Here is a 22698-nt window from a genome sequence, read left to right as displayed (position 1 = left end):
TTATGAGAACTATTATAAGTAGCGCAATTTCATAAGTGTGGGAACAATGGGCATGATTCTCTACAATCACATTGGCATAAAAGAAAGCATCTTTTTTAAATAGGAAAATGTTAAGAATGTTTGTACATTTTTGATAAATAGTGGGGGGTTTTTCAACAATTTTATTCAACAAAAGGTCAAATAATTTGTTTCAAGTTTTGAGATGAGGATTAATTATTTGGACTACACTTAAGTGTTATTCTCATGTTCCGGTCGATGTAACCTCTGATCTTCAGATGTATCTTGTTGAACTCAGGAAATCTGCATAGAATTTCAAACAGAACAAGGGTAGCATTCCATTAGCCATGACTAGGAAAAAATAATTTGCACTTAGTATCACCCATGCTCAGAAGTGAACAGTTATCATAGAGAACTGAATTTTTACCAAGTACTTTATCTATTAAGCTAATGGTCCTTGCATTCAAAATTTTGTACAGATTCTCAAGTTCAACAAGATACACCTGAAGAAAGTCAGTGGTTACATCGAAATGTGAGAATAATAACCAAGATGAGAAATCAAATAAAAATAAAAGATATGGTTTATAAAAAAAGACATTCAAATACCAAACAAGCAGTCATTTTATGATGCTGTAGTCTAATACTGAAACAGTGACACTCATAATAGGATTTACAGTAAAAATAAATAAAAAAACTTATGAAAAATGTACAAAGATTCCACAGAAAAAAATAAGATGCTAATCTTTCATGTTGATATGACTGCAAAGAAAGAAGTGCTAGAGAGATTTGCAACGAAGCAGCAAAGTGCCAAGAAATTGGAAAATTGTGAAAGTTAGTGAAAGGTTAAACGAAATTGCCTTTGGAGAAAAAATAACTTTAACAACAACAAAAGATGAAACATAAGTTTTATAACTTCTGTGTCATCTTAATAGTTAAAAAGATTTTGAATGTCATTTGTTTAGACAAGCTTTTATCAATAAATCAACTTGAAATAAACCCTAAATTAATGCCTAATATACAGTGTGAACCAGAAGTCATACACCATGTGGACATCATAGATTAAGAAGCATATATCTTTATAAAGCTAAGTATAATTATGTTTCTATGTACAGGATTCCCCCTAATTAACTAATGATTATTAATTTTGGAACATAGATGCAAGGTATTATAATGTGGACTATATTTTGTTTTATTTTTATGTAAGGGGGGAGGCTAAGGAGAAAGCAGCATTATTTGCGAATTTGCGAAATTTCAGATAACTTCAATTTTTGTGAAATTTTAATAATTGGTATCAGACATAATAATTAATAAATATTTATTGAATTTCAGTTTCTTTGGGATATCTTAAAGGGTTTTTAAAGACAAAACCTTCTATTTGGAAATTAAAATATTTCAGATTTGCATTGAATGATCTAAAAGATTTAATTCATTCTTAAGATAGCATAAGCCTTATATTTTGTCCTTTGCAAAATTGGGATAAGGATTCTAAACGTAAGATTTTTACATATCTGGTATATCCAAGTAATGTGTGTGGTACTTTTCAGGTTACATTTTGTTAGAGAGATCAATATAGTTACAAAGCAATATTAACAAAGTTGACCGACAACATTCCACCTTCCTAGGCAACAGAAGTCTGAGAATCGCACCTTAATAAAAACATGTTTAAGTGCATTCAGCACATCTCACCGACCAACTTTGTCCATTGGTTTCACTTATGTTATATTTAATAACCAAGATTTATACGAGTATGCGAATCTCAGAAATGTTAAAGATGTAGATTTCTCTCAAGAGAGAGAAAAAGATGTCCCTATTTACTTGCTCCCTAATGAGGGCAGAGTTAAGCACACAAGGTCAGTCTTTAGTGAGGAGAGGGGATACAGTTCCTTAAACAGGGGAAACACTGGATTAGAATAAAAAAATGTTTCAGTCTAAAAGAATTTTTCCTTCACAGATTTAAAAAAGATGAAGTGTTGTATCAAAAGAGACACTACACATGGTTCCTAGCGAAGAGACGAAAGAACTGAGAAAGGGACAATGTTTCATGGTGATTTGACATGCACCTCTGTAAACTGACCCTATCTGCTTTAAAAAGAAATTAGCAAAGTTTTGGGTCGATTTTGATGAATTTTTTCAGTACTAATTTATAAAAATATGAATATAATATCAATTTTATTTTATACTTATACACAACACTAGATTAAATTATACAGAAACCAACAACTGCACACATTAATGGCCTTGTATTTTTTTTTTATTCAATAAATATTCAAAATAGGGTATATTAAAAATGTTAACATGAAAACAATTCAAAATAGGGTATATTAAAAATGTTAACATGAAAACAATTTTTAATCCTGTAAGATTCCTAAACATGTAGAATTTCTTTTGTAACTCTTCTGCAGTTCTAAGTTTATGTTTTGCGTTGGTAGATAACAAATAAGTAAAAAAAACGAAATCTAAAAATTTCATTTTTCATTAACTAAGGAACAATTCTATACTAATTTATATACTAATTATTGCCTGTGTATACCTGTGTATACTCTGTAACTGATACAACTGAAGTTATTAAGATGTTCCACATTTTATGCATCAACTGCTTAAAACAATTATATTGAGTTTATGTTATTACATTAAGACTTTCCCAATAATTCAATATTGATGAAAATGTAGAGAGCATAGTTCGCAAATAGTGAAAAGTGATATTTTTTAGCTCACTTTTAACGGTTCTCCAATGTTCTCATTTCGATATATAACGTTTAAATATACTGACATTAGCATGTTCACAACAGATATATGAAGATTAATAAATGTTCATGAAGTTTTTTTCATTTGATTTTGTTTTTAAGTTGTCTTTGTACAGATAGAATTTTATTATTAACTTCAGGTTCACCCTGTATAGATATCATTTTTTGCAGCTTAGATTATTAAAGAGTTTAAGAAATATTATTTATTCATTAAAAACTGAGACAGCAAATTAATTTGAAATAAAATAGAAACGAAGTTGGATAAAATATTTTAATTTTTAAACGGACACAGGTTTTATATCATTTGTCAATATATATATATCTATATATATATAGATATATATACACAGGATTATATCATTCACATTAAGGTTTGTGCATGTATAGGTATAAAAAAAAATCCCGTATCAAGCAAATTGGTCTTTAATTCAACAGCAGTTTCATCATCACCACCATATAATCAAAACATTGGCAAAGGGTTTTTTTTTTTTTAAATCTTAAAAAGATGATGAATACTCAGAAATGCAGAAAAAAAAAAAAAAAAAAAAACACCAAATTCCTTTCGTACATTTCACCAATGTTTGAGAAAGTATTTCATTTATAATTGCTTTGGGATGACATATTGAAAAACATTGGCTAATATCCATGTTTTCCTATCCAAAAATATACACTTCTATGTGTGAATAAAATGTTTTTTTTAAACTGTTGTCAAACAGTATATTTACAAGAAAAGTTTTGTAAAGTATGTTTTGCTTACAGAAATTCTATCTAAAGCAATAATTGCATCGTTGCAATTTCGAAGATAGAAAATTAGAAAAAGAAAAATTGAGACGGACAAGATTCAAAATCCTACCTCAAAACCAGTGTTTCCATAACCATTTCAATACTGAGAATTCTATTGTTAGTGAAAGGATATTCTTAGCAACTATTTCAACCTTCACTAATGATAAATTTCACAGAAGTGCTTAGCACAACACTGGTTTAAATTGTTAGGCATAGGTTTTTGAAATCTCATTCTTTTAAAAGATTTTTCGATATTTGTGTGCCGTAATTATCAGTTTATAGAATACAGAATGTGTCTATGCAAAATAAAGGCATCTTAAAACAAGAACTTATCAACTCGTTTGTTTCATATTTGTTAATTGTATACAATTTGTTTTACAATTAAGTTTGACTGGATGACTTAAATTGACAGTTAGTGATGAAATTAATTATTCAATAAAAACAGAAATTGCAATAGAAATATTACCCAAATTCCTGGAACCAACATATTACATATTCTATAGCATAAAAAGAAATTGATGGAAGCAACAACACTGAAATTTAACAAATTTTATAAACCTTTTCAGATTCACCCGTGATAATCACAAAATCATTAAATGCATAAAAACAGGTATTTAACAACATTTTAATTGATACAAAAATCTTTAAAAAAATAAAAAATTTCCAGTGTTTTTTATAAAGTTTCTAAAAACAAAATTCATTTTTGTTGATTGGATTTTTGAATTTGTTAAAAAAATATACAATATTCTTTTGTAGAAAGTAAAAAAAATATTAAAATGCCAATGATCACAACTTTAACATTTAATAGTTTCCCTTTTTAAATATCAAAATCAAGTCTACAAAAAGTATAAATATATTTAAGAAATGATTGAGCATCCAATATTATTCTTAAATATGACAAAAGCAACTGATTTTATGATTTAATAATCATAGATTTGAATATTTGAAAAAAAAAAGTATGAGATAATAATTACATAAAGTTGAAACATCAAAATCCTAAAATTTTAGATTTTATTTAGATATTAACCAAATATGAACGAAAAAAAATGAATACAAATAAATTGTCTTTTGATTGAGTGGCTATTTTGTTCATATATACATATAAATATTAACAAAAATATATACATATAAATATTAACACATATATACATATAAATATTAACACATATATACATATAAATATTAACAAAAATATATTACTAATCAGCCATTGCTCTAAAATGTGTTTAAGCATATGTTGTTATTTTTTTAAAATAAAGTTTTTCCCAAAATTATAATATAAATTTCGAAATATACACTTGTTCAATTAACAGATTTTATTAATGAATGCAAAGCCCGAAAAATTTGCTGCAAAAATACATAGTTCTTCTGAAGATTGAAAGTATTGGGGATTTACAAAAAGCTGAGGTGAGGCTGGATGAAGATGCTAAGCAAATCTTTCAATTTAGAACACAAATTAAAGCCAGCAATCAACAAAGTAAAAGCAAAAAATAAATTTAAAAATTTAAAAAGTACTTTGCATCCCATTGGAACAGATGAGAAAGCATTCAGAATAAAAAGAAATTAATTTTGGCCAACTGTTTTGATAGACAAGAGAAAATTGATTTTATCTTGGAGAGGTTATCAGGATTTATGGGGAGAAGTCATTTACCCTTCGAGTCTTATTTGTAACAAGCATCGATGGCGTTCCTGGAGCCTTTACACGCTTCTTGGGTGTGACATTTGGTTTGGAACCATATTTCATTTCTGTCTCAATCTGTAAGGCTTTTGTCTTGTGCTGAAAACAAAATAAATATAGATTAATAATATGAAAAGTTTGGAGTTTCTTTTCAGGTTATTATTCTTTGTTCTCTCTTATCATTCTTCAGAAACTTACTCTTTGTTCTTTTTCCCTTTCTTTCTCTTCTTTTATGTCTTCATAACGCTGCATAACATAAGCACGGAATTCCATTCCATAAATAAGAAATTTTAGATTTTCTTCTTCCTCCCACTTCGTAATCAACTCTTCCAGATTTGATTCCAGCTGAAATAAATTTTTAAATTCAAACTAAAACAAGATATTTTTTGTGAGCATAGATAAAGTTTTGCTTACTATAAAATAAAAAGTTTCAACATAATTTCTCGCTGTACTTTCAAGTAGAATTGAAAAAAAAATAAAATGTGTAAATTATTTTTACCAGTTCTGTTTTTTATGTATTTTTTATTTAATAAACTTTCTAAAGTTTATTAAATAAAATAAAACATCTTATAAGTTATTTGTTAGTGAATAAAACTGTCAAATATAATTCTATAGTTCAGATAATCAGTTTTATTTCCAGAATATTTTGCTTCAAGAATACATTGCTCTCATAGGACACTGCAATACTCTTGGATATTGCTAGAATAGATTATAAGAGTTTTTTTTTTTTAAGTACTTAAACAGCTGCCCAAGATAATTAGTTATAATTATTGTTTAAAAACTTATTTACAAGTTTTTGAATACAATAGTGAACATTTTATTGGAGGAGGAAATTTTTAAAATCACTAATGTATTTCATAACTCTTGTATACAATGAAATAGAAAAAAAAATATACAACTTGTTTTCAAGCATCAGGTCTTATTTATGAGTTACTAAGGGGGGTACCCGGCGTTGCCCGGGTGTTTGGAGGTGTGTGTGGTTTGGGGTAAATCAAAAGTTTTGGTAGGTGAGTATGAGGATCGAACACGAACCCTTGAGGCAAAGTTGGAAATTAAAGTGTGAAAAAAAAAAAAAAAAGTGCACCACTAGGCCACTGCGACATACTAACGGAAACACGTTTGAATTTATTTAATTACTTAGAATTGACAGGTGCACATTTTAATGACTTAATGAGGTCAACTTTGACTGCGGGATAGTATTTCATTTACTGCGGGAACACTTTTATTTTCATTTTCCCAAGATGTTGGGGGGGGGGGGGGCAGCTCCCCTTGTCCAAATTGAATAGCAATTGTTTGATATAAGGAAAATATTTCCACATTGATCAAATCTGATTGCTTTCGTACATGAAATTTAGTCAGTTCTTCAACTATTTAAACTAAATAAGGTCATGACATCATCTGACGCATGCGTAGAACCGGTCGTCATATTAAAACATCGGAAAAAAAAAAAAAAAAAAAGACATCTCACACCACGATTCGAACCCAAAACATTTCGATAATGAACCAAGGCCTCAACCAACTGAGCTACACGTCATCTGACGCATGCGTAGAATCGGTCATTGTCACGAGAGGACCATTTTTGTTGACCCCCCCCCCCTTGTCGATTTCGGGGTGAAAAAGTTAACGTTTTTGGCCAATTTTTCGATTTTTCAAGCAAAGGATGGAGCTTTGATGTGATACCGAGTTTGTGAATTTTCGTCGCGTCTGTCGAAAGTTTTTAGCAAACATACACACATTTTCGCTTTTATATATATAGATTACATTTATATTTATGAGTTATTACATTTATATTTACATTTGCTATGGTTTGGATTCATTTGTCTACTTTATGGTATATCGACCTTTGGAGTTATTTAATGCTGAGAATACAACAATAACTATTATGAAGGATTCATTAAACCTTAATTTCTATTTTACACAGGAAATAATTCAAGGGTTCTTTGCCAAGAGTATCCAACACGAGTGAATGCAACAGAATAAATTGAATGTGAACTTTATTCATGCCGTCGTCTGTTAGACAAGAAAATTTTAAAAAATAAAATAAAAAATAAGCAGTTTTTATTACCATTAGCAAAAGCTAAAATAAAAATTTAAAAAAAGAGCGGGGGGGGGGGGGCAGTACCTTAGGCAAATCTTTCATGATCCTCTTTCTGGCTTTTTCCTCTTGAAGTAACGCACCACCTCTGTTGTTATAACGATTTGGATCGTTGGCTTTTCTCTAAACAAACAAAGAAAAATAAATTTGTTTTTAACTTTTAAAAATATTCAAATTAAAACTTGTTGATATTTCAAACAATTTAACATCTTTTTAAAAAAAAAGTCAGTTTCTGCATGAATTAGAAATCAAACTAAGAAATTATGCAACCTACCTTTAAAACTCATGATGCAAAGTAAACATTGCATTTGTCAATAATATGGATCAGTGAGATTCTGTTATGACAAATCTCAACACATCAATTATGCCATCCATTTTAATTTGTACGATACTCACACCCATAAAGAGTCTCTTATTATATACATCGCATTGCATACAAATGTTGCTATCAAAGCGTGCTGACGTCACATCACGTGACATGACTAAGTGTGTGGTTTTGGGTAAATCAAAACTCCGGAGGGAGGGGGGGGGTACAATAAAAAAAAAAGTTTTGGTAGGTAAGTATGAGGATCGAACCCGAACCCTTGAGGCAAAGTTGGAAATTAAAGTGTGAAAAAAAAACGTGCGATGTTAACCATTGGGCCACCACGAAATACTAACGGAAACACGTTTGAATTTATTTAACTATTTAGAATTGGCAGGTGCATGTTTTAATGACTTAATGAAGTCAACTTTGAGTGCGGGGTAGTATTTCATTTACTGCAGGAACGCTGTTTTTATTTTTATTTTCCCAAGATGTTGGGGGGGGGGGGCCAGCTCCCCATTGTCCAAATTGAATAGCAATTGTCTGATATAAGGAAAATATTTCCACATTAATCAAAGCTGATTGCTTTCGGACATTTCCGGCGATCGCGACTGGAAAAATGCCGCCAAAATTAGTGTCGCTTTTATTATACAAAAAAGCCTAATCCACATGCGGCAAATGAAAAATGTTGAATATTTATCTTTTCAAACTCGAGCAAATTAAATAGACAGGCGACCTCTGTTGTTAACTCGTAGATATTATGATTGATATGTGATATAAAAAGTTTTAAGAAGTTGTGAGCCGACTGACCGCTTCTCGGAAAAAAGCCTTGTTTGAATATACACAAAAAGCGAACATACATACACACATTTTCAGTTTTATATATATAGATAGATTATTTTATTCTATCAAGCATGATGATAATTCATCAATTTTTTTTTTTTTATTTCCAGTGATTCTATAATTAGAATTCTTGATAAATTTCCTTTTTGTATGGGTGTTAAATTTTTTGAATTTTTTTTTTTTTTCATCCTCTGAGCTGGGGAGGTTAGAGACATCTGAGTAGCAATACACATGAAAAAATTGAAATAGCTTAAGATTTCAATATTGATGTATATATATATATATATATATATATATATATATATATATATATATATATATATAAAAAAAGAGCTTGATGAGCTAAGAAAGAATCTTTTTAATTTTTTAAATCCAATTAAAATTAAGGAAGTTATGACTATTTTTGTGCCTCACACGTTTGGATATTTTTCCGTGTTTCCCATTTTTTACACTACTTTTTCAGTAAAAATGTTATATCTTTTTTGTTAAAACACAAGATTAAGCAATGAAATTTATCATATAAGTGTATTTTTGTGCTAGGAATTAGAATATGTTACTGAAAACCTTCAAAAATTAATGGTTTCCAAATAATCTGCAGTAAATGCACACAAATATGCTGCATTTCCTTAAAAATGCCATGTATCCATAAAAAGAAAAGAAGTTAAAGAACTCAAAGCTGAATTGTTGAACTTTATATGTACAAATAACCGAAATCGAAATCTAGGATTGTTTAAAAATGAATATATTGCAATATTTCTTTGGTATTATTGTAGATTAATACCTTCCGTTAACCCCCACCCCCCACCCCATCTGGCCACCTTTCCAAAATATGCGATTTTACCTTTGTAGGCAATTATTTTGTGAATACCTTAAAAAACTTTAATGAAAGATAAAAAGTATTATTTAAGAATTTAATGTAAAGTGATTCCCCATTTTGAGCCATTCTAGCATTTTAGGGCAGTTTACCAATTTTTCTTTTTCTATAGGAGATAAATCCTGTGCACCTTTTTTTTCTGTGGTTTTAAGTGGGTCTTTGTGCAATTATGAGAGTCCTTATCCATGAAATTCTTTATTTGGCCAATCAACTCTGGTGTTCAAACTTCCTTACTCCTCCCACACCTCTCCTCATACCTCCCAGACTCCCTGCCTTCCTTGAATCTTTTATGCCACTCAAAAACTGATGCTTGATTCATTCAAGATGGTCCAAAAGCAGTCTGAAGCATTCTATACATTTCTGTGGCATTTTTTTTCCAAGTTGAATATCATTTTTCTAAAGTGTCCTAACATCCAGATTGTATTTTTGAAATTCACCAGCTGTGAAATCAGACTTTAGTAGGGTTTATTCCAATTTCTGCTGTAGCTGTTCACTTGAACGTGAAACATAAAAATTGGTCAGTCATCTTGTAAGATGCATAATAACATACTGAATTTTCATGAATATGACAATTTTAAATGCTTCTACAAAAATGTCTGTAAACTTATTAATGGCACCTCGTAAACCGAGAAATTACAAACATTTTACTAAACATGAAAAATAAACTGCAAAAATGTGTTGAACTTCTCTTCATTACATTATTTCTAAAATTGAACAAAAATGTCAACATAATTTGATAGATAAGGTAAGGCCACAGAAAATTACACAAAGCCATCAGTTAAGAGGGGGGGGGTCTATTTGTCTTTCACTAATAATCTTATTTTCAACTACACACATTTCTGACATGTGCACATTGACCATATTATCATGTTCATGTTCAATTAGCTATTGCATTCATACTTATCACCAAAATATCGTATTCACTCTATGAGTCGCCCTACTTAAAATATCTCTCCAGTGTTTTAGTATTAATTTATTCACAATTTCATCAATGGATAAAATAGGAATGAAATAATTAAAAAAAAAAAATGAAATGCAAAATAAGGTTAGGGTTAATAATGTCTTGTCAAGTCGCCTGTCATACACTATCCACTATGACTACGAAATTCCTACAGCTACATACCTAGAAAATGGAGCTATTAAGCCTGACATAGTGATATGGGACAAGAAGGAGAATGTAGCAACCCTAGTTGAAGTAAGCATCCCTAATGATGCTGGCTTTAACAGAGCAGAAAGGAATAAAATAACAAAACACCAAGGACTTATGTACGACATGAAAAGAAACTGGAATCTTAAAAAGATATCCATCATTCAAGTCATTATAGGAGAAACTGAGCTAATGAAAAAGAGTTTCAAACTATTTGGCGAATATACCCAGTGAACCAAGTGCAAAAGAAATACAAACAATAGCACTTAAAGGGACAGTTAGAATCTTAAAAAGATCTCTCGGTTGGAGTAATTAAACTAATAGGAGAATGTTTGACATCCGGTAGAATGTCCCATCCCCAGGAAAAACAAAGTGATAAGAAAATTAAAACAAAGTCAGAAATCAAGCAGGTTGATCTCATGGAAATGGTTTATTTCCTAATGGAAACTAAAATATTAATTTAGATTAACCTTTTCATCACGACAAAACAAAAGATAAAATAAGGAAAACATTAACATAACAGAAAGGATAAAAAGACTGACCTCAAGAATGGTGTATTCTACTAACAAATGTTCCCACTCTTTCACTTGACGGTAAAGACTTTCATGTTTTTGATAAAATGCTTGAAGCCGATTAATTTCTGCTTCCAAAGCATCTGCAATAACATCAGTAAACAATCCTGAAAAAAAAAAAAAAAAAAAACAACATTGTTGAATATATTTTGGTTCGTAAATACAATCATCATTTCTTCATGCTTTACTAAACTATTTCACATTGTATTTGATCGAACACATAAGAAAACATTTTCTATTAACAGATCAATTAAAGCAATGGACATGTTCTTCACGAAACTATTGTGCACAAGTGTAATTTTTAAAAGATATAAAAATGAAGATTACCTCTTAAACAGTGTTTTATAAACAACTAGCAGGGCTACCCGACGTTGCTGGGTATTGGCCATTTTTTTAATTGAATAACTTATACCACAACCCAATAACAAAAGACAAAGTAATTATTTCTTGAGGACATGCTGCGCTTAAACACACCTAATCTATCTAGGATATTGAGCACTTTGTTAATCTGAACTCATCCCTCACTTCCTACAATAATTTGATGAAGAATGACATCATAACCGAAAGTAACCCCCCCCTCACTTCTGGGATTAGTGTAGTATCTGTTCCGGCAGATACTGCAATCAAAGACCATATGTGGGGGCAACCCCTCATATAAGACCATTGCTCTTGTAGCAATCAGTTATTGGTCAATGTAGGGAAAACCATTCATACCAATTGTCACTGAGTTGGTCCCCCTCCCCTTCACTCTCCACATTAAAAAACGGCCTTGTGCCTAATTTGCTCAGTGAGGAAGCAAATAAATACAAACCCCTTTACTTCTTATCCCCCTACTCGAATAAAAAGGAGATGAAGTCTGGGAGGATTGTCTAATTAAAACAGTCGCCAATCCATGTGATGATAGTCTCAAGTTGTTCCCCACTTAACATCATAATTTGAAGAGGAATGATGTCATCATCAGAAGTAACTCCCCAGCCTATCACTCCCTACTCAAAAAAAAGGAGATAATGTCTGAGAGGATTGCCTCATTAAACTCTCACCAATCCGTGTGATGATAATCTCAAGTCGTCCTCTACTATCATCATAAACTGAAGATGATGTTGTCATAAAGAAATGGAAATTCAGGGAATCTTATGAATTCAATGGAATATTTGAATTTTTTATAAGAAAGGTTATGTCTATATTATGCCCCCTAAAATCCTTTAAAATACTTTAAGAAATTGAAATTTGGAGAATATTAATTGATGTCTAATACCTACTAGACTAGTTGACAGTTGGGTCAGTATGTTACAGCTATCTACGCTGAGTATACAGAATTAGTGTATAAAAGTGCAAGTGAGTATACAGAATTAATCTATAAACGTGCAAAAATTAAATGCGCATGCACGAAAACAAACATAGCGACCATTGAAAATAATACAGAATACATTGGATAATAACGGTCTTAACATCATTGTCCTTAGATTAAATGAAAAAATCATTCATATATAAGAGGTGTGATCTGTTTAAAAATATTGAGAAAAAAAAATAAACGAAAAGAAAAAAATACACGGGAGGAGTGTGCTTGTGTGTGTTAACAGCCTGAAAAATATCAGGAAAAAATAATTAACTGATTAATGGGGAGACCTCTTCAAAGCCAATTTTAAAAATAAAAAAAATTTTTTAAATGAAAAGTGCCCCCCACACACACGTTTTGAAGCGTTTCTATGTATTTTAAAAATATGTGGAGCTTATGACCTAACCCCGGCCACCAAACTAGAAAAAAATGCTAATAATTACATGTCTTGCTGCGTCGCCAAGAAGTAGGGTCTCATTTTATGTTTAATTTATATAGAAAAGTGATCTCCCACGCTCAAATGTTAAATTTTATTAAAAAAAAAAATTACTTTTTTTATCTTATCATTAAAGGCAAAAAAGAAAATGAAAAAAAAAAAAAAAAAAAAAAAAAATGAAAAAAACAAAAGTAGATTTTGTATTTCTTTTTAGGAGGTAAACTATGCTGGGTAAGGTTGTAAAATAAAAAAAATTCAAATACATAAATTAATCAAGTAGTTTTTTTTTTTTTACATTAGAAAAACATATTTGCTTTGTTTTTCGTTTGAAATAATTCCAACTTGCAATAAAAAATACAAATAAAATAATCGTAAAAAAAATTTTGGACATGAAAAACAGTTTGTTTTTTAAAATAAAGTTCTAGTTTTAATCACACACAATTTGTGTAAAGAAAATATTTAAAAAAATATGTAGGTGCACCTGAACGATCGGAACCCCCTTACAATTTTTTCCTTTTCATCTTTTTTCAACTATTTCTGCAGATTATTGGAATCAAAGCTTCCAGATTATATATATATATATATATATATATATATATATATATATAAAAAATCAATATTTAAAGATTTGGAAGGGGTTCAGTTTCACATATGTATGACCCGATGGGGCCTGGATGATGCCGGGAGGACCTTGCTAGTGGATTGAAAAGACAGCCTGAGTCGAGGAGATTTCGTATTGTTGAACTAACATTAATGAAGATGATAATGGTGATGATGATGGAAAGAAAGAAGGGGTTTTTAACAGATAATCAAAATGATCTCTCCCCCACCCACCAGAATGGATAGTCGAAGGGTATCTACGCCTGAAATAAAAGTTGTAAAATATAATTCCGTGTGAAGATTTGGCACTTGTGTTTATCTGTTATTCGAAGACCACCATGGAAACGGGTCAAGTGGCCCATTAAGTGGTGATTGACCGTGAAAACCCTATAGGAAGAGAATCCCTCACGACGACTGTTCAATGAGAAATGGAAGAGAAAATGTTTATTGCACGATAGACTGGGTCTCATGAAATTGAATTGTAAAAAAAATGACAGGTGTTAGTAAGTTATAAAATCGCCATTCCTGGCACATGGACATTTATTGCCTTTGCTGACAAGAGAGAGAGGAGGAGGGGGAAGACTCGTTAAAACCGAAAACCCATTTTTCTCTTCGAAAATTTTAAAGGTCGTTTTTTTTTTTTTTTTTAAATTTCTTTTTTCTCCCTCTTCTGCGTCCGGGCATTCAGAGTTCAGTGGTAGGCGGGACATTACTGGACCCCGAAAAAAAGGATGGCTGCTGATTGGTATATGGCCATTTGGAAACAAATCGAGGGGAGGGGGGAGTTACAACTGACCGATGCTAATATAACGTTATGCGAGGATATCTAAAGGGCACACTCTGCCATGCGTCTTCGGCAACCTATCCCCCTCCCGATAACATGCGTCTCTGTGAACTTTTTCTCCCCAATGTAACTAACAATAGAAAAACGAAGATCTTTGCTAGTGAACGCCTGCCCCCAGATCTGTATAAGTGACTAAGGCAGTTGTGTATATGCTATTTGTAAAGTTGAAGCAATAATTATTTTATGTTAAGAAAAACCAGTTAATCCTCGACTTTTTTTCTTTGTTTTGAAAACACCCTTGTTGAATGCAGTCTATTTTCAGGCCAGCCCTGTTGACAGTTTGGAAGCCGGATCATGGTTGGAAACAAGTAAGCGGGCCACGGCGACGGGGACGAATTCGACCACTAGATGCCACAGGGATCAGCACCAGTTGCATTCTTCTTTCAAGCCTGTGCATCTGAGCCGGCTCTGTACGGTTACATATGTTCTAGTAAATCGAGCCCCCATTTTGAGTCCTGATTTGACGTTAGCTCCTTCAGCCCCTCCCCATTATTATTTTTTTTTTTTTTTTGCGAGTTTTCATTATTTTTTATTTATTTACAACTTATTTGCATTTAATAACTCACACTATTTTTTAGATAGTATTAGTCTACCCGTTGGCCCTTAAAGGGTAAGATAAAAAATGTTCAAAATAAAGTAATTTCACGATTATATTGTCTTAAGAAAACATTTTTAATTGAGTGAAAAAATAAAACTTAGGAAGCCTCCAGAGCACTACTGCAAGAATTAATTAAAATAAAGGAGGCCCTACTAAAAGCACTACTAAAACCAAATTTCTACCCCCCCCCACCTCCTTGAAGAGAAAATATTTTTTAAGTAAGGCCTGAAAAAAAATAAAAATAAATCGTCAGAATCCACAGAATCACTACTAAAAGTAGTAAAATGGTTATTAATATGATTATAGTTATATATTGTATATTTAAATCAGATTTTTTTAACTCAACGGGGTTAAATTACATTTATTTGTAAGGAAAACACGTTAAAATAAGTTAAAACAAAAAATATTGTTGACCTTGTGTACACTTTGAATAGCAGCTGTGATTTTTAATATCACACTTAAGAGTGGGTGGCCATGAAATAGGTAAGCAGACAAATTTTTTGAAATTGGAAGTTATAAACCAGATGGACAGTTTAAATGCCAAAGCAAGCAAACTGATCTGAATTTATAATTATATAGACTATTAAAATTTCACAGAAAATGAAGAAAAGTTCTTTGCATGAAAAGAAAAAAATATTTAAATGCATATTTGTTTACAGAATTCACTCCTAGACTAATTAACAGATTATTATGGATTTTGGTAGATGCTTAGCATAAGTGTGTACTTACATTAAGCATCTAATGTTCCTAAACCCATAATCATCTGTTAATTAGTTTAGAAGCGAATTCTATACAATATAAATCTAACTTTATAAAGATATACATATTAGAGTGAGAAACAGCAATTGTGTTAAATGAATTTTAACAATCTCCTTTGCTTCCATCATGTAATATTAGCACTTTTTTGTTCCTATTAATACAGATAAAAATGTCTTAACGGAGACAAGGACATATATTAAAATAACAATTATTATAAAGAATAATTTCATAAATAAAATGGAACTACAATGGAAAATTAGATGTGATTTTCATCTTTATTTTTGAACATTTGGATAGATTTTTATATTCTAAGTAGAGATTAATTTCTTCCATGTAATTTTTAAACAATTATTTAACAAATTAATTGTTCACTCTATTCCCCAATCTTGTGCAGAAATTATTTTAATTATTAGCAATTAAAAGCAATTTGAAATGCAATCCATATAGTTTTGCCATAGTTGCGATTGACTTGTGACACAATACATTGTCTTGGTGAATGACTTTTTTTATTTGTGGTTGTTTTGGAGATATCTTCAAGCGCACTAATAATGCTATATAATATTCTCTTCCTCCAAATAATTGATGCACATCCCAAAATATGGAGGTCAAAACCTTGCCTTCTAATATTTGCACCTTTGATCGCATTAGACAGCTTTCACTTAAGGCTATCCACTCAGCTTACTGTCAAGTTGATCAAAGTGATCAATGTTTCATCCATTGTCACACAATTATGCAAAAATTCCTTTTTTTGCATTAAAACAGCATTTCGAATCATTGATGCGTTGTTTTTGATTGAATGTGAACAAACACACAACCACTTTGAACAAAGATTTATTAACAAATGCAAAGCCGTGAATGAAGTACTTTCTGATATCATCAACTTTTATGCAATTTCAATTTATGATGAATCAAAACGAGTTTGGAGTTTTGTGATGTTTACCAGGTCAATTATCGAATTTAGACGACCTGAACATTCAGCATCATTTGTGTCTGTATGACCACATTCAAAGTCAGCAGATATCACTTATTACACATTGATACCGACTAAGAAGAGTCAGAATAACACTTATCAATCCATTGCTTTGCTTGAATGGTATTTTCCTAGAAAGTAAATGAATACATGAAATTCAAATTTTTCCATTGTTATAAAAATTTGCAACAGTAGATTACCTTAACTAATTCAGCTCAAATTCTTAAATCTGATATTTGAAAGTTTATAAAAATCTATTTTATTAGTGGTGCCTAAAACACGGAGTGATGTGTTGATTTTGAATTTCTTATGCATGTAATGATCGTCCTAGGAAGAAGATCTGATGCAGGTGAGAGCCAAAATTTTTAATGAATCATATAATGTTTTAATTTCACATTTTTATCACCATTAACATCAGGTTCATACATTTTCTATCAGCTTCAAAATCATTTCTTTATTCAAATGAGTGCAGAACAGATTCTGTATTCATTTCTTACCTTCAGTCTTGTAGGCTTCACATTTATCTCTTTCTTCATTTGGAATGAAACAAATATCCCACCATTTTACCAATTCCTTTCTCATGCTGACACAAACTTGTTCCATTTGGCTGTGTTTTAAAGCTTCAAGACGTGTAATTTCATCTGATAGCTGAAATATAACACAAATATTTCACAACTTTTAAAAGAAATTACAGCAACATATACGAGGGGTGTATGAAAAGTTTTAAAAATCGTGTAGAAGAAGCGCTGATGCATGGTCAAACCCATGATTTGTTTGTATGTACTCTTGTCATTTTTTGAAATTTTATCAGGTTTCTTATTATTTCTTTCAGATTTTTGAATAAGCGCGAGTCAAGAATTTAGTGAAAAATGGAGAAAACAGAAAACCATGCAGTCATCAAGTACCTGCATTTGAAAGGCATGACTGCCTCAGAAATTCACGAAGATATGGTGAGAACATTAGCAGAGAGTGGCCCATCATATGCGACAGTGACACGTTGGATCAGAGAATTCAAGCGTGGCAGAGACAGCATTGAAGATGACCCAAGGTCAGGAAGACCCCCAACTGCAACAACCGAGGATGACCTTGCTTTGCAGATGGTCATGGAAGATCGTAGAATATAATGCCGTCAGACAGCAGAGAGACTTGGAATATCCATTGAGCGAGCAGAGAAAATTTTGACCAAAGAACTGGGATTCTCTAAGGTTTCTGCAAGGTGGGTCCCTCATCTTTTGACAGCTGAACAGAAACGCACCAGGTGCACTGTGTCCAAGAGCAATCTTGAACTGTTTGAAGCTGATGAAGACAATTTCCTTGCTCGATTCATCACTATGGATGAAAGCTGGGTTCATCACTACCAACTCGAAACCAAAGAACAATCAAAGCAGTGGAAACACACGTCATCTCTGACCCCCAAAAAGGCCAAGGTCGTTCCTTCAGATGGCAAGGTCATGGCCTCGGTTTTCTGGGATTCCCAGGGTGTCATGTTGATCGAATACCTTGAAAAGGGCCACAAAGTGACCAGACAGCATTATTCTTGACAACTAAAGTGTCCACGAGAAGCAATCCAAGAAAAAATGCCAGGAATGCTCACAAGAGGAATCCTCTTCCACCACGATAATGCACCAACCCACACTTCAGTGGTTGCCATGGAAACGATTCATGATTGTGGATTCGAACTTGTTCCTCATCCACCTTATTCTCCAGACTTGCACCCCCCCCCCGACTTTCATCTGTTCCCCAAATGAAAAAACATTAGCTAGTTGCCATTTTGCAAGTCATGATGACGTTATAGTTGCAGTCAAGGAGTTCCTCGAGTCTCAAACAAAGTCATTCTTCTACACCGGAATAAAAGGGCTTCAGCATCGTTGGAGCAAATGTTCAGCCAATGAGGGGGACTATGTTGAAAAATAAATTATCAAAACTCATTCTTTTTAGTTTTTCTGATGCTTAAAACTTTTCATACACCCCTCGTATTATTGATGGTGATGAAATCAAGAGACACGTTGAATTCCTTAATTACAAATTAACACATTTTAATAAAAACGTTTTGTTAACTCTATAACCATTTACTTATGAAAATAGTTTGGGTTTTTTTTTAATTTTAATCACCTAATTTTATGTTTAGCTAGCCCTCTTAAACACAGGGATATGATGACACAAAGACAGAAAAGGTTGAAATTGCAATAACCTCTATCACTCCAGAATGTGTGTAGGGTGATGCAAAACTAACAACTTTGATGATGTGCTCGTGATAAGTAGCAAAAACACATTAATTTAAAAAAAAAAAAAAAAAAAAAAAAAAAAAAAAAAAAAACACACAAATGTAATTAGTGAAATACTTATGGTAAATAAAAGTTTTAACCAATCCAATCTACAACTACATCTATTAGCTGCATTTATAATCCCTATCTACTTGCCCCCAAACAAAGGCAGAATTGGACACGAGGTTGTTTTTAATGTAGGGGAAAATCCAGTGCCCTACAAAGGGGCCATAAATTAAAATTGCCACAGCCTAGAACGATTTCTCTATCACTGACCACAAAAAACAACTTGAAAGTTTCAAAAGTTTAAGAGAAAGGCAGCAGTATGCATGTGCGGGCAAAGAGACAGGAAGCAGTTTTTTGATGAAAGTTAATTCTCCTACTTTCACCATTTGACGTTTTCGCAAACAATTATCAGAAGAGGATGAAAGAACAGGAAAAGAGAATATCCAGATCAATAAAGGAGTAAAGCTATAATGATTTAGCAGAAATCAGCATTTCTTATTCTAAAAAGGAAAAAAGCGGGGAGGGGGGGTATTTGTGGTACCCCTCCCCCTCAGTGTAAATAGAATTTTTGTGAAATATAAATGGTTCTTTTGATCGGTTAAGGTTGGCACATTACTTACAGAAAACGGTTAATTAAACTGCAGAAGCACATGTTAAAAACTATAGTTCTATAATTGAATACCCCCTTAAAAAAAAAAAAAAAGAAAAGACAATCATAAAAGTACGTTTTTGTAAACCACTCGTGAAAACTTACTGACAGCATTATTAGCGTCCCAAAATTCTGAGATGAAAAAAATGAACAACTCTCTTAATAAAAGAAAGTTGTCTCCCTCAGAACAATGACAAATTGTAAAACAGTACCAAATTTTCAATACCTCTTAATGTTCACTCACACACTTCCAAAAATTTTTTATGTTGGATTACTCAGAACTTTTAACTGGCACATATTCAAAAACAAAAAAATACTTTGTAAATTCCTCCTGGCTTCAATGTAAAAAAGAAAAGTTTATACCAGTCTGCTGTCTAATTTCTTCCAACTGAAAAAACAATTCTGCTCACAAGACTCACTCCTTCTGTCACCAAATCCTAAATTGCCGAGTCTCTAGAAAAGTCAGGCTTTTATACTACAATCAGCAGCATCTCATTTGCATAAAGCGATCAGTTGGATTAGCATAAAACCGGGAAGGCAGCAATTTTTTTTCTTTTCTTTTTTGTCTGCATGTGACAGCACAAGAAACAAATGTGTACTGATTTCTTAATGCTTTTTAATTACATACTTTAGCAAAACTGACATGGACAGAGTTTGTATGCAAGAGCTTTCAGTGTTATATAGTTGTGGAACAAAAGAATTAGAATTATCGATCAATCTATTTTTGTAGATGTTTATCTATCTAATTGGAAGTAAACAAAAGACGTGAAACTATGTTTTGATAAAAGTCATCAAAACATGTTGAGGTGTAAACTGAACAAGTTGCATCGGAAGTGCATGTCTTTCTGTCACATGTTCTGGTTAGCTGAGAAAATAGATGAGTTGGAAAGAGGACGTCAAACAGAGCGGACAGTTTAACAGGTCGTTCCCCTCCCTCTTACCAGGTAGGGAGCTGATGTGTCTCAGAATGGAGACTAGAATTAACCACTCAAGCAAAGATCATTGATAACTCCTCTGTTGGACATGCCTGGAGCATAATAAATTATATATAAATACACAGCATCTTGATTTCTTTGTTGAAACGTCTTCAAACACAGAATCCTTCTCCTCAAGATTGGCTGAATATCTTCCAGAGGCCAACAGCAGAAAACCAGGTATGTCATCGTTTATGTATTTGTGTTATGTCCACACACACACACACACACTAAAAGACGCGGTCACACAAAGAGACACTACTAACGATCATGACAGTGAAAAAGTTAAAGAAAGAGTTAATTACACACTAAGAAAATGCTAAGAACACACACAGACGATCATGAAACATAAATAGACTGCAACACGATAACTTTGGTTCAGTAGTAACACGTCACAACAATTATACAACACATTTAGATGAACCCCTCCGTCACATTACATATGTCTGTATGTTGATATAGTACACCATCACATCACATCAGTATTTGAAGCATATTGCCACAGGACTGATTAACATATTACGTTGTCGATTGTGCAAGTAAAAGACATATTGATCCACCACTACTACCATCAGAATAGTTGAAATAAAAAGTAAAACTTACAGCAGTAAATGTATCTTGGCTCAAGGACATCTTGTTAACAAGAAATTGTTCCCTGGTTTGTTCAGGAGTGTCAAGTCGATTCCACAGGACATTCAACCGGTTTTTCATGGACTTCATCTTCTCTTCGGCTTTAATTTTTAGATTATTTACCTTAAAAATAAAATATTTTGTCATTCTAAAGCAGAAAAAAAATAAAAATTAATAATTTGATATTAAACTGGAATAAATTTGATCGTTCTACCGCTCCAGTAGATATCTCACTGCGTATGCAATATATATGATATAGAAAAGCCAAGTACGTCCAAGGATGGAGTACTGTTGCCACATCTGGGCAGGAGCTGCTAGAAGCAGTTCATCTTGCACTGACAGAGTTCAAAATAGACTTCGTAACCTAGTGGAAGATGCCCTTTTCTCTTGCCTGCAACTTCTTTCCCACAGAAGAGACGTGAGCCTGTCTCCGCTTTATCGTTATTTTCATGGCAAGTGCTCGTCTGAACTCTAGTCTATGGTTCCCCCCCATCCTGATTTTCACAAAAAAAAAAAAAAAAAAAAAAAAAAAAAAAAATACTCTTCTAGCTGAAACCACAATCAATAATTCCCCCCACTCTTTATTTGTGCCTAAACCTAAACTAGATTCCATGAATAAAGCTTCTTTCTTAGAACTGCACACCTGTGGAACTCTGTTCCACTTTCCAGCTGACTATAATATGGTTGTTTTCAAGTCCAATGTGAACAAATTTCTGATGAGCAATCACTTTAATTCAATTTACCAAATTTTCACTGTAAATGATGACTACGACATGTTCCCTTTGACCACTGTACACGCATTAACCCTTATCCTTGAGTGGCCTCCAGACCTTGATAAGTGGTGACTCTTTTGTAAAAAAAAGGAAAAAAAAACTATTAAATAGCATAATTGATCTCCAGGAATTTATAGCAAAAGAGTTTTAGAAATCAAACTATCTCAAATTGTAATCAAGCCATCTCAAATTGTAATGCACATCTTTGGAAAGTGCAACAATCTTTAAGAAACTCCACTCCTAAACAAAGAATATTTTCTTTTTTTAACAATTTACTCATAATCCTGAAAGGAAAATTTTTATGATGATCCGAAAAGTTTTACTGTGAAAATAAAATTTTTAAAACTGACTACAGCAGTAAATTCAAATAAAATTTAGCCTAAGGGTAGGTTTTGTGCCACAAGTCATAAGAATCACTTGCACAATATGAAGGCCTTTAATGGCATACGTCTAATGACTTTTAGAAATTAACTTCAAACTTCTTTGATCAAGTCTTTATCCATCTGTTTCTCAAATTATTACTTCTTCCAATGTTTTCCTCAGCCTTCCCTGCCAACTGCTACCTCAGTTGTTCTACATCTACAAACCCAAGAACTCTTATTTTTGCAATATGACCATCTCAACAAAATCTCCTATTCTGCACACATCTTTGTATATTGTCCAGATTTAATCTTCCCCGGAGATCAGCAGATCTAAGCCTGTATACACATATCTTATAGACACTTTCTTTGGTTGATTGTGGTAACATTGCTAGTTAGTAATAACAGGTCTTTTACCATTTAAAAGAAAAAGAAATAATTTAAAGATTTACTATGAAATTCT

The 22698-nt window shown here is 32.1% G+C and overlaps 1 protein-coding gene across 2 annotated transcripts in view; it reads right to left on the bottom strand.

Moving 5' to 3' along the window:
• The window catches only part of LOC145246033 (protein regulator of cytokinesis 1-like), a 63547-nt gene that overhangs the window by 20644 nt on the left and 20205 nt on the right, over nt 1-22698 (bottom strand). For both annotated transcript variants that reach the window (XM_080107859.1, XM_080107860.1), the window contains exons 5-10: nt 21077-21226; nt 17078-17228; nt 11008-11144; nt 7325-7420; nt 5401-5547; nt 5176-5301 (exon numbers count right to left, since the gene is read on the bottom strand). In XM_080107859.1, coding sequence (XP_079963985.1) covers nt 5176-5301; nt 5401-5547; nt 7325-7420; nt 11008-11144; nt 17078-17228; nt 21077-21226 — 807 coding nt within the window. The remainder of the gene's footprint in view (nt 1-5175; nt 5302-5400; nt 5548-7324; nt 7421-11007; nt 11145-17077; nt 17229-21076; nt 21227-22698) is intronic.

The sequence above is a fragment of the Euprymna scolopes genome, chromosome 23 (assembly GCF_053919585.1).
Source record: "Euprymna scolopes isolate OS-2025 chromosome 23, ASM5391958v1, whole genome shotgun sequence".
Classification (NCBI taxonomy): domain Eukaryota; kingdom Metazoa; phylum Mollusca; class Cephalopoda; order Sepiida; family Sepiolidae; genus Euprymna; species Euprymna scolopes.
The sequence above is the reverse complement of the archived record's forward strand: the minus strand, read 5'-3'. Positions and strand labels throughout refer to the sequence as shown.